This window comes from Rhineura floridana, chromosome 9 (assembly GCF_030035675.1).
Source record: "Rhineura floridana isolate rRhiFlo1 chromosome 9, rRhiFlo1.hap2, whole genome shotgun sequence".
Taxonomy (NCBI): domain Eukaryota; kingdom Metazoa; phylum Chordata; class Lepidosauria; order Squamata; family Rhineuridae; genus Rhineura; species Rhineura floridana.
Genome location: NC_084488.1, coordinates 59,056,182 through 59,069,691, shown reverse-complemented (window position 1 = coordinate 59,069,691; position 13,510 = coordinate 59,056,182). Strand labels below are relative to the sequence as shown.

Genomic DNA, 13,510 nt, shown 5'->3' with positions numbered 1-13,510 from the left:
TAGGAATGGCTGCACCACCACCTCTTTCAAGACAGGAGGTGTAATGAGGGATAAAATATTGGGGATTTTAAATCTGATTCACTTCATTGAACCAGAGTTCGGAAAACTCTGCAACAGCAAAGATTCCTGGGAAACAGTCTCTGTGTGACCACTGAGTAGCTACATATCTTGAAAGCCTGAGGGTATAGACTTCATGACTCTCATGGAAAATTTGGGGAATGTCACCCAGTAAGAATCAGGTGCTCTTTTCAAACAAAGAAACATTTTGCATAAAGTTTATGATAACCTTAACCTTTAGGAGGAGACAGGATAATGATTATCTGAAACATCAGGAATTTACAGCAGGGAGGTTGCAGCTATTATTTGGGAATTTATCGAGGAATGGTTTCCAGAAAAAAACAGTTTCCTTGACCGTCAATCCTAAATTCTTTCATTGTTCTTATCTGTCACGTCCGCATCTTCTTAGTCAGGTTTACATTGGGTTCAGTTCAGTTAGAAAAATTATAAAAAATGAGGGGTTAGAAGGGGTTGGCAGTTCTTCTGCTGGAGGGTTCCAATGGCTGCCTTACTTACCAAGGCTCCCTAGCATCATCGGGACAAACACAGAGCTTCAGAGCTAAGGATTTGGGTGAGATCGTTCAATTCTAGCATTGTTTACATGAAGGTGGAGCCTTGGCCCATTGGGCTAGATACTAAAGTCTCTCTCTCAGCCTTAGACTTGCAGCAACTCTCCAGAAAGGGTATACATAACTTCTGGGCTTCTTTCTTTTATTTTCCTTCTGTATGGGTGAAGTGAACTCTGAAATGTGCATAAGGTTTAGTCTCTTTGCTTTAGTCTATCTAACTCTACCAAACGCACAAATAAGTAATAGTTAGACACTGATCAAATATTAACTGTAATTGTACACTGCAATATTTTTCCTTGTTTCTTTTCTTAATAAAACCACTCTTTATTTTACTTTCTGTGTGTGTCATTGGGTTAAGGGTAAATTCTTTGGGGGTGATGTGTGGATTAACTCCAGCAAAAGGTCTTGCTACCCTCACAATAGGGGAACTTGCATTTCTAGTGAGCTATACTGATGAGGAAGTCCAAGGTCCATTCATAACACAGGGATCACCCCTTCATACAATGAAGCATTAACCATGCTCTGGACCCAACCAGTCGACACCCCCCCCGCATGCTAGATTTAATAATTCAGGAGGGACAGGGGTCAAGAGAGCATGTGGCTGGGCACATAGCCACCAGCGCCATGTCCTTTTTAGCTAACTGCATAAGTTGAAATTGATCCCACAACACATCACAGTTTCTGTCTTTGGAGCCTTCATCTTGAACTGCAACAACTGCAGAGTCAAGGTCACTCCCAAGCTGAGTGGCTTTATCCTCAATGTGAAGACTTGATGGCCTTATAGGCCCCTTCCAATTCTACTGTTCTATGATTCTAAGACAGCAGGTCTTCAAATGCTTAAGAGCCCCCCCCCATGGGATCAGTAACCTCTGGACCATCTGAAATAACCCAGGTGGTCAGCTACTAGAGGATGCAATGCAAGCTGTATGCTGCCACATGATAGTCATAATTATGTGCACTAACCAGTGTCCAGGAGGCTTCACTGCGACACTTATGCCACTGGTGCTCTAGTCTTCATCCAGCTTGCTTCATTGCATGAGTGCTATTCATTAAATTATTGAGGGGAGTCAGTTTATAATTTCCTAATCCAGGACGATGATATTACCTGTCCTAAGTAACTGTAGCACGCTATAATCTAGACTTAACACATAAGTACAGAACAAAATGAAATTTAACAGAAAATCACTCAACTGACCAGTCAATGGCGTTCAGAGCAAGTAGGATCTTCTCACCAGCCTAGCTGATTCACAGCTGGCTCCCTCATCTCTCCTCCCCAAGGAGATTCACAGCAGCAAAAGGAAATTGTTGGAAAGGGCAATGATAGTGAGTCTTCTTCCCCAGCCTTCTGAAGATTCCAACTGCTGGTGCTGATCTTACTGCACTTAACCAGAAGGCTTTAAATGTGTTGTCTCTCAAGCACAAAAGACAATTCAATTGCATTCAGTTACTGATTCAGCAGGTGTAGTAGTATTTTTCTCCTGGCCCTTTTTTAAGAGACAGGGCTCCACAGTAGCAAAATCTCTTCTGAAAAGAGCCTGTAGTATATAAAAAAAGATGTATTATGAACTCAGAAAGGTATGGCCATTGGTTCATTTTTTATCTTTTGGATTCTGGTTTGTTGAGCTAGTTGCTGCGTTATCCTAGAAATTAATTAACCTAAGTGTAGGGATGGGGAAGAAAGTTCAATTAAGTTCATGTTTATAAGCAAACTTGCCTTATTTGCACTTTCTGAAACAACACATGACCCAAAACTCAGCCACCCTTCAAAATTCACAGGTGTCTGAATTTTGCAATGCAGTTCTCCAGCCAACTAATGTCAACAAAAATGCATATACCAAGGTGAAATGTGCACATCAATGCATATATTAGTAACATTAATTAATACATTATATTAGGGAAAATTGCTTTGCAGAAATATGTATATTAGGGGAAATTACATACCAAACTAGAAAAATGAGATGCAGAGAAACTGAAATTGACATATTCAACCAACCCTACCTATGATTCATGCATCTAGAGTTGAGTTTGTATTATATATTTCTATCTTACCAGGTTTGTCAACACTACAAGCTGTACTGGATACTGCAGCTGAAAAGAAATGGCAAGTGACTGCTATAAATGTGGGGAACATTAATAATGATAGAAAAGATGAAACATACCGCTCATTGTTTCAGGATCTGGAGGTAAAAAAGGAAAGGCGAGTAATTCTTGACTGTGAACGGGATAAAGTCAACGACATTGTAGACCAGGTTTGCTTACTCTTATTTTTTTTAATGTCTAGCAGTGTGAGCATATATCAAATGTAATCATGAAGTGCTGATTTATTGTGAGGATTTATTTGTGTTTGGTCCAGAATTGGCAATAAAATTACATTTTTTTCTCTTATTTTGTGCATACTTTGGCATTGACAAGAATATTCTAACAATGCTGATACGTCAAGCAGATTATCCAGCTCATCAAGATGCCAAGATTACAAGGGTTCTTACTGATACAATGAAATGTTCTCCCCCTCTCCTCCTCCCACATACCCCCTAAATCTGTTCTGGGGGTTCCCCCAAACCCCAATGGGGTGGAAATCTCCCTCTACCCAGCCCATAATTTCCGCACTGGCCTTTGTTGATGGATTCTGGTGAAGAGCTCCCCATAAAAGTGTGGGCGGAAGTATCACTGGTAGCATTCCCACTGGCAGTAGTCTGCAGAAACAGATGTTCCAGAGGCAGAAATGGGGAGGGACTTAGCTAGCCTAGAATCTGCTGGATCCTGAGCTGGCTGCATTGTCATCACTTGATGCATTGTACCCAGTTGCTACAGCAGGTCCAGGCTGGTGTGGCATAGAGCAGGGTTTTACCTGCTCCCCTGCCTTACACCCTGACTGAGTGGCAAGACTGCAGATGCAGTGGTGGCTTCACCACCCATTACTCCCTGATCCTGTCCAGCTGGGGTTAGAATTGCTCTGTTACTCACGCAGACAGGTAGACACAGGGGTGAGCAGATTAAAATGCTTTTAAGTTGTAGAAAATGAATCTGTAAGCTGAAGGCTCTGGGTGGAATGCTTTGCTTCCATCATTTCTCAAAGTGAGAGCTTTTAGTTTTGGCATTTATCAAAAGAAGTCTAATATGTGCTTCTGGCCATCAGGGAAGTTTAAAAGGCTGATACCTGTAATGAAATGTGGAGACTTTGGTTTGTATTTGTTCAATGATAAATTAAAAGACACTCAGTCTGAGCTACACTATCCAGTTAACTTGAAGTTCCATCAACATCTCTAGAACTCAATTAAAAAACCACACAAGTATGTAGCTGATTGCAGAACAGGTTGTACTTCTTCCATAGTAGTAGCACTTTTTTTCTCCTAGGAGAGGCTAACAATGGGCTCTTCCTCTTTTAAGCATGTGAATGAATGCAAGAATGTTTCTCAAGCACAGGAGAAATTTCAAAGTCAGAAAGAGAATGACTGTTCCTTGCATTGGCACCATGTTTAAATAATGTAGCATTTAAGTGGGACCTGCAACAAAATGTTGCAGTGCGTCCTCACCCCATGTCAGGAGTGCCTTTTTTCAGGGTGCCAATCAGTGAGTCATGCACTCTTCCAGGGGTGCTATAGACCAGGTGTGAAGAACCTTTGACCCTTCAGTTATTTCTGAACTACAATTCCCATTAGCCCCGGCCCTTGGAAATGCTGGCTAGGACTGATGAGAGTTGTAGTTCAGCAACATCTGGAGGGCCAAAAGTTCCCCATCCCTGCTATAAGCTGTAAGGAGCTCAAGCAGAGAGACATTGCCTTTAAAGTCAATTTCCAAATGGAAACAAGTTTCTAAAAGGTTCAGTCCAACACCAGAAATGTTACAGTGTAATCAGTGATTAATCATACATTATTTTATTAAGTGTATCTTATAGTATCTTTGCCTTCCCTGGTCAAATGAGATACTTATTTCTCTTCCAGGTTATTACAATTGGCAAACATGTAAAAGGATACCACTACATCATTGCAAATTTGGTAAGTTACTTTAATACTAGCACCTGCACCTCAAGTTCCAGAGACTGAAGAACATGTGGGGGAGGGGAGGGATTTTATATTGTATAGTTCATTAAGAGATTTCTATCCAGAAAACACCTTAATAATGCTTAATAATGAGGGCTGTGGGATGTATCCCTGAAATATGTCACATTATATGAAATGATCAGCCTCTTTTCTGTTAACAATCAGCTTTCTACTCTGTTCTGCTCATCCGCTTGCCCATTCATCTCTTCTTATGACACTCTTATGGCCCATTTACTCTATTCTTATGTAGTCATTATTCTCTATGTGTTTGTTGTTGTTACGTGCCTTCAAGTCAATTATGACTTATGGCGACCCTATGAACCAGTGACCTCCAATAGCATCTCTCATGAACTACCCTGTTCAGACCTTGTAAGTTCAGGTCTGTGGCTTCCTTTATGGAATCAATCCATCTCTTGTTTGGCCTTCCTCTTTTTCCACTCCCTTCTGTTTTTCCCAGCATTATTGTCTTTTCTAGTGAATCATGTCTTCTCATGATGTGTCCAAAGTAGGATAACCTCAGTTTCATCATTTTAGTTTCTAATGATAGTTCTGGTTTAATTTGTTCTAACACCCAATTATCTGTCTTCTTCACAATCCCGTTCCGTGCCCGGTACTTCCGGGCAAAGGGGCGAGTTTGTGGCCACAGCCGAAGCTCAGGCCACCATCGGGCGTGCACGCGGCGCGCCGGCACGCCATTGTGACACACAGGAAGGAGGCGGGGTGGCTGAAGGCCATTTAAGGCCACTCCACCAGCCTCCCGCCCTCCTTTGAATTTTGGCGGCGGCTGCTGCGTGGCGCGGGGACCCTTCAGGCGCAGGCGAGGCATGGGAGGCCTTCCGGCCACGGCGGGGCCTTTCGGTCGTGGCGGGACCTTTGGTGCGCCGGCCTTGCGGGGGCAGCGGCGGCAGTGGAACGCAGGGGGCCTTCTGGCCCCGGTGAGGCACGGGAGGCATTCGGGCCACGGCAAGGCCTTTGATGGGCCGGCCTTGCGGCTGCGACGGCACACATGAGGACTTCCGGCGGCGGCGAGGCGCGGGAGGACTTTCAGCTGCGGCGAGGTGGTGTAAGGAAGATTTATGGTTGCGTGCCTAAGCACACTTAGAGAATAAATAAGGCCCACTGAATGCGGTGAGAATTACTTCTAAGTAGCATACAAAGGATCAGCCTGCTTATGCTATTCTTCCCAGTTGCCATCAAGAGGTCTTTTTCAGCCCTTGCACTCGGTAAATAAGATCTAAACTAGTGCTTTGTTGTTTGATTGTTAATCATGCAATGAGTGCCAGCCAAGGACCTTTACCAGCTTCCTTTTAATTACTTGGTTGGCTTCTTGGTTTATCTTGAAAGCACCATCCTGTGCATCAGTGAGAATGGCAAGCATGGCAATGAGGTTAAGAAAGATTTTGGTCCCCAAACTACTTGATTAGTCCTGTTGATTCTCTGTGTCTGTTCATAAAAAGGCAGCTGATTCATTATCTCGATCTACCCATGGAACTATAAAGAGCAAGCTAGCATTTAATCCATGTTTTTCAAAGTATCCTAGCAGGAGGATATGTTAATATGCAGTGGAGATGGAAAATGCATCTGAAGTTTAAATGAGTCAGAACTGCAGATCCCTGGATAGTGGGAAATTCAGGTGGTTGATTTTTGTTTGAACATCAAAACCATTCAGTACAATTTAGTTGAGTGTTTTTATTTAAAAAACAGCTGCTTATTTTTGTTGTCAATCATTTAATTCCTGTGGGATATATATAATTATTTTAATTCCTGATGTTCACTTCCCTGAGAACTGAAAATGCAACAGAAGGGTGGGATATCAGTGTTGGCTGTAATGTATGTATGTGGAGGAAAGGAGGGAGTGCCATTTGGGCTTGTCTTTAGGCAGCAAAAAGTTTTGGGCCCTCACTGCACAGAATGGTGAATCAGTGTGATACAATGTGTGACAATACTGTTTAAAAAGGGATTCAGTTGAAGAACCAAACTGAGGTACCACAACAGTTTATGAAAATGAAAAGCTAGGTGATCTTATGATTATAAGTCAGCCTTCCCTAACTTGGTTTCCTCCAGAGCTTAGCAGCCATGGGTTAAGAACATAAGAAGAACCTGCTGGATCAGGCCAGTGGCCCATCTGGTCCAGCATCCTGTTCTCGCAGTGGCCAACCAGGTGCCTGGGGAAAGCCCGCAAGCAGGACCCGAGTGCAAGAACACTCTCCCCTCCTGAGGCTTCCGGCAACTGGTTTTCAGAAGCATACTGCCTCTGACTAGGCTGGCAGAGCACAGCCATCATGGCTAGTAGCCATTGATAGCCCTGTCCTAATCCTCTTTTAAATTTAATCCTCTTTTAAATTTCACCCTCCTGCTGCCTGTGGCCGCCACTTCTTTTGCAGAATAACCTAGAAAGATGCTCTGTCATAGCGTAGCGGCCATTTGGATTGGAGCAATGCAATGTAATTACAAAGAGCAGAGGCTTTTTGAGGAGGGTGGGGGGCAGCTGGAGACAGAAAGGAGACGGCAGGAGCCAGTAGGGACCCCAGTTAGTGCTGCAACCTCACCTCCAAAACTACCTCTACTCCAAAATGCAAAGGGAACTCATCCCCCCCTTTTTTCCCCACTGTTAAGCTTCTCCCCCCCCCCCAAATACATTCTTCAAAACCCAGGTAAAAATATATGAACCTTTCCATCAGTTAAGTCCCATAAACCTCTGTCCTAAAACCCATTTAATCTGTGATATTCTGAGTAAAAACACATAGGATTCTGTATGCGTGCAATCACATGCACCCTTCCAGGGGAAGAAGTAACGATACACTCGGGATTTTCTCATAAGTAAGTATGCATAGAATTGGTCCAATTCATATTTTTCTGAGTAAATTATTTAAACATAATGGAATTAATCACGTGCAGGCTGCACATTTGCTTGCATCTTCTCTTTAGCTAGTTTACAAACTGGTCTGTAGATAAGGTGCCCACCTTTTTTACAGGCCTCTAGTCCTGTGCCTTTAAGAGGCATTTGATCTGCAGACATTAGAAGATGACATTGCTTAACTCCATGCCATCTAATAACTGCTGAATACGAACCTGCTATTAAAGGCACAACAACAAGCCAGAAGGCTATGTGGGGCCAGGTCCCCTCAAAGGAGTGGGAAGCAGCCCCCAGCAGAGGCTGCTCGAGAAAAGTGTCCCTTCCCAGCTACGCTCGAGGGCTATGGACCTTGATTGCAGACTGCCCAGTTATGGGGAGACTCATTTTATGATGTGGTTTTTCTTTATTATGCGGTTTTCCGGATCCTATGGATGCACTGGTCCAGGGGACAATTGATGAAGACATTCAGTTGGGCAGGGTTATTGGCCCCTTCCCATCATCCCCTACCTCAAAGTCTAACTGATTCACCATCCGTCATACAAGTGGGGTCAGTCAGTGATGCCTTATGGGCAAGTGTGGCAGCTAATCTGCCTGCATTGCCGGCTGTTACGGTGGATTTTGAGCTGCTGAGTTTTGCCTTTTAAGTCAACTATGCAGCAGAGCATTACCTAGGGGCTGCTGTATTCTTGCATGGAGCACTTCAGCCCCTTCTTGGAAGGGACAGTCAGGAGACGAGAGGGCTCAGAAGCAGTGGGGCACTACTTTCATGATTTACAGTTCACGGGTAGGGCAGACTTTGGGTGCATGTTAGCACAGTTTATAGCGTAGCTATGAACTGGGGGGTTCCTTTGGCAGCTGGGGAAAGGCTGCCCTGGAAAGCTTGAACTGTTGCAGATCAAGATCCTGCAGTTTTCAGGGGCTGGGGAAGGTGTTTGCTTCCTGCCCTTCAGGTGTTGGGGGCCTTCTACGGTGGGGGTTATGGTGCCATAACAGGGATTTCACAGCCTTACCACAAGTTCAAAGTTTTTGGCTGCCTTATGCGCCAGCCTGTGGTGTGGCCCCCTCCTTTCCTGCGGCGCGTCAATGGTGTTTCAGTTAGAGGAAGGACCAACTCAGCTAGTCCCATACCGCATACTGGGAGGTGGGGGAAGGGAGTCAGAGATGGCCATATGCCTATCTGCTGCCCCAGCATGCTCACCAGCTATCAGAGGGCAGGAGGGGATTCCTGGGAGTTAGGGGCTGGCAAGGGCTATGCAAAGTGTGGCCTATTCCTATGAATCACGTGCTGGAATTCATCACAGATGGTAGGAGTGTAGCTTGTCTGTCAGTGTGTCGCAAGGTAGGCTGGCAGGGGGCCTTTAGGACCATTCAGATGTCTTGGGATATGTCATGTGCTGGCCAGCTGGCCCATGCACACCCCCATACCCCTTATCCTCATCATCCGTGTTCACCTGACCCGCCAGGGATTGTAGATCAGGGAGGTGCCGTGTGACCATCATGTTTCAAAGCTCAGCAGTTGCATGTAGCGGCCCTCACACTTAATTTGGAGCCTTCCGGATGGGGGGCAAGGGTGTTTGGGGGCCAGGTCAGACTTCCAGGCAGACCAGGGGTACAAGAGTCAGTCCACATTATTTTACCCTCCCCCTGGACTGGACACTTCCCCATGACGGCGTCATAGTGTTTTTGGCCTGAAGCTACAGGCCTGGTTGCCTGATATTCAGGGGGAGGGATCTTCCCTTATAAAGTTTCAGTCTAGTGTCGCAGTGCCTGGGAGCAGACCCATGGGGGTTTGAGGGACATGCTCCTCCGGAATGGGGGTTGCCTACCCGGCAGTGGAATTGCCTACCTGGGACGGTCTATTTGGTTTTGGTATATGCAGGTGCACGCCGTCAGGAGGTGGAAGTAGGGGGCGCATGGAATACATTCACCCTGGGGGCGAGTCTGAAGGTCCGCGACCCAACTGTTCACGATTGTTTCTGTTTTGGCAGGTTGCTGGATGGGGATGGAGCAGACGCGCAGCCTACTCTGCAGCCATGGCATGATCTCATAGGCTGGCCTTGAGGCCGCAAATGCACATTGGTTCACAGCTGAGCCTCTGATGGTGGGCCACAGTTTGGTGGCTGGGTCGACAGAGTATGCACTGGAATGGTCTCCTACCCATGTTGTTCCAGCAGGGTTCAGGGCGGAAGGTTCTGCAGGTGGTGTTCATTCCCCTGGGTGGGAATTACCTTGGTTACTGAAGGGCAAGACATGTGAAGACATGCAGTTGAGACCACAATAGCATCTGTTCGTCTGCTGTGGTCAGACATGGAGGGCAAGGCCCTCAGTGGCAGGCATGTGAGGACATGCAGTTGAGGCCTCGGTAGCCTCGGGTCGTCTGCTGTGGTCAGACATGGAGGGCAAGACCCTCAGTGGCAGGCATGTGAGGACATGCAGTTGAGGCCTCGGTAGACTCGGGTCATCTGCTGTGGTCAGACATGGAGGGCAAGGCCCTCAGTGGCAGGCATGTGAGGACATGCAGTTGAGGCCTCGGTAGCCTTGGGTCGTCTGCTGTGGTCAGACATGGAGGGCAAGGCCCTCAGTAGCAGGCATGCGTGGACATGCAGTTCGTGGGGCAACGATGGCATCTTCTTGATGGACCTGCAGAGGGGTCTGCACGAGATTCTTATCGGGTGTGGGGTAAAGGGAGACTAAGCAGAGGCTTGTCCCCCTTTTGTGGCAAAGAAGTGCGGGAAAAGGTTTAAAGGGAAAGGGCAGCTAGGTGACACCTTTAGGCACCTTTGGGGGCGATTGGCGGTCCGGGGGCCTGCAGCTCAGGGCTATACGGCCCAGGGGGCAGAACATGGGCCGCCTTTGGGGCCAACGTGCCTCATCCGCTCGGAGTTTCACGGCTCCGGGGGGCAGTGATGCGGGTTGGACCCCCTACACATCTTCAGGGTGTGGCCTGAGCTGGGGTCTGGCACAGGGCAGCCCCGGGCTCAGGCAAGGTTTAGTCGCCCTATGGCTGCAAGCAGGCTTTGCCTGGATCATCAGAATGCTCCCGCACTTGATTTCCCCTCTGCAGGTTCATTATTCTAATTGATTTAATAAAGTGGCCCATGATTTAACCCAATGAATGGTGTTTGTGTTTTATTTCGGCAATAGGCCACAATCCATGGTATCTGCAATGCTGTCCTCCAACACCACATTTCAAATGAGTTGATTTTTCTCTTACCCACTTTTTTCACTGTCCAGCTTTCACATCCATACATAGAGATCAGGAATGCCATGTTCTGAATGATCCTGACTTTAGTGTTCAGTGATACATCTTTGCATTTCAGGACCTTTTCTAAGTTCTCTCATTGCTGCCCTCCCCAGTTCCAGCCTTCTTCTGATTTCTTGACTATTGTCTCCATTTTGGTTAATGACTGTGCCAAGGTATTGATAATCCTTGACAAGTTCAATGTCCTCATTGTCAACTGTAAAGTTACATAAATCTTCTGTTGTCATTACTTTAGTCTTTTTGACGTTCAGCTGTAGTCCTGCTTTTGCGCTTTCCTCTTTAACTTTCATCAGCATTCATTTCAAATCATTACTGGTTTCTGTTTGCAGTATGGTATCGGCTGCATATCTTAAATTATTGATATTTTTCCCTTCAGTTTTCACACCTCCTTCATCTTGGTCCAATCCCACTTTCCGTATGATATGTTCTGCATATAGATTAAACAAATAGGGTGATAAAATACAACCCTGTCTCACACCCTTTCCGAATGGAAACCAATCGGTTTCTCCATATTCTGTCCTTACAGTGGCCTCTTGTCCAGAGTATAGGTTGCGCATCAGGACAATCAGATGCTGTAGCACCCCTCTTTCTTTTAAAGCATTCCATAGTTTTTCACGATGTACAGTAGGGCCCCACTCATATGGCAGGTTCTGTTACAGGCCCCCACAGAGAAGCAAAACCCTCCAGAAAGTGGGGCCCTAAGCTGTAGCACGGGAGCTCCCCGCCCTACAGCTGATCGCAAGCTCCAGCTGTAGCGTGGGGAGCTCCAGCCACCACGCTCCAGCTGACAGCAATCAGCTGTAGCATGAGAGCTCCCCGCGCTCCAGCTGATCTCCCACTACAGCTGATCAGCTGGAGCGCAGGGAGCTCTCGTGCTCCAGCTGATCACTGTCAGCTGGAGCACAGTGGCTGGAGCTCCCTGCACTACAGCTGATCGCCCTGCTGGCGCTGCCATATTAGTGAAACGCTGAAAAGAGGGGTGCCGACAAGCGGGGCCCTACTGTACACAATCAAAGGCTTCTGAAATTCCTTGGTCTGTTCTATTGTCCAACGTATGTTTGCGATATGATCTCTGATGCCTCTTCCCTTTCTAAATCCAGCTTGGAAGTCTGGCATTTCTCGCTCCATATGTGGTAAAAGCCTTTGTTGTAGAATCTTGATTGTCTTTTTTCATTCTTCCCTGATAATGTCTCTGACTTCACTCCATAGTTCTTCTGGTTCTCTGTCAACTAAGTTTAAAGTCTCAAATCTGTTCCTTATTTGATCTTTATATTCTTCTGCGATGTTATTTAAATTGTATTGTGGCATTATGATTGCTCTGTTGTTCTCCTTTAGCTTTACTCTGATTTTCGATACGACCAGTTCATGATCTGTAACACAGTCTGCTCCTGGTCTTGTTTTTTGCAGAAAGTATGGAACTTCTCCACCTTCTGCTACCAATTACATAATCGATTTGATTCCTATATTGACCATTTGGTGATGTCCACATGTACAGTCGTCTTTTCGGTTGCTGAAAAAATGTGTTTGCAAGAAACAAATTACTGGTTTCACAGAATTCAATAAGTCTTTCTCCTGCTTCATTTCTGTCTCCTAAAACCCATTTTCCCACTATTTCTATTTCTTCTCTGTTCCTTACTTTTATATTCCAGTTCCCCATGCTTATCAGCACATCTTGTTTTGGTGTGTGATCTATTTCGTCCTGTACTTCTGCATAAAATCTCTCCAATTCCTCTTCTCTGTTTGCTGTTGGAGTGTAGACTTGGATGATGGTTATGTTAACAGGTTTCTATTTAATATCATTGATATCAGACCTTGCGTTATAGCTCCTAATTGTTCTTGCTACATCACTTCTCATTATTAAAGCAACCCCGTTTCGTCTTAATTTCTCATTTCCTGCATAAAATATTTTGTGGTTGCCTGATTGAAAATGTCCCGTTCCTGTCCATTTTAATTCCCTCATGCCAAGTATTGTAATGTTGATACATTCCATTTCTTGCTTGACGATTTCTAACTTTCCCTCGTTCATGCTTCTCACATTCCATGTTCCCATTGTGTGCATCGTACAACTCCAGACTCTCCTTTCACATCTGTGCATATCAGCCTCTGGGCTTCCTTTTAGCTTTGACCCAGCTGCGTCATTAGTCACAGCGCTACTCGTACTTGTCCTTTGTTCCTCCCCAGTAGCTCGATGAGTGCCTTCTGACCTGGGGGTTTCATCTTCCCTCACTATCTCGTGTTGCATTTTGGATACTCTGTTCATAGGGTTTTTGTGGTAAGAGGTATTCTGAGGTGGTTTACCAGTGTCTTCCTCTGAGTTTGGATGTATCTTAGTCTGGTGACCCTTTTGCCTTGGGTGCCCCTGCTAAGAGTCTAGCCCCTTGGTCTAGACTCCTGATGGCATTGCTCCCACCTTCTTCAACACTCTCAAACCTCCCCACTTTAAGGTGTGCATCCTAGAGGGGAATAATTTATTATTTATTTATTAGATTTATTTATTGTTATTTATTTATTAGATTTATATCCTGCCCTTCCTCTCAGTAAGAGCCTAGGGTGGTAAACAAAAGCACTAAAACATATTAAAACCAAACATCTTTAAGAACATCTTTTTTTAAAAGCTTTTAAAACATCTTAAAAGCAATTCCAACACAGATGCAGACTGGGATAAGGTCTGTACTTAAAAGTGGAATAGGGTTCAGGAACATGCCTGCTTGCCCTATTCCTGACA

General features: G+C 45.4%; 1 protein-coding gene across 3 annotated transcripts in view; it reads left to right on the top strand.

Moving 5' to 3' along the window:
• The window catches only part of GRIA2 (glutamate ionotropic receptor AMPA type subunit 2), a 117,011-nt gene that overhangs the window by 70,294 nt on the left and 33,207 nt on the right, over nt 1-13,510 (top strand). For all 3 annotated transcript variants that reach the window (XM_061584420.1, XM_061584421.1, XM_061584419.1), the window contains exons 4-5: nt 2,679-2,875; nt 4,568-4,621. In XM_061584420.1, the coding sequence (XP_061440404.1) occupies nt 2,679-2,875; nt 4,568-4,621 (251 nt within the window). The remainder of the gene's footprint in view (nt 1-2,678; nt 2,876-4,567; nt 4,622-13,510) is intronic.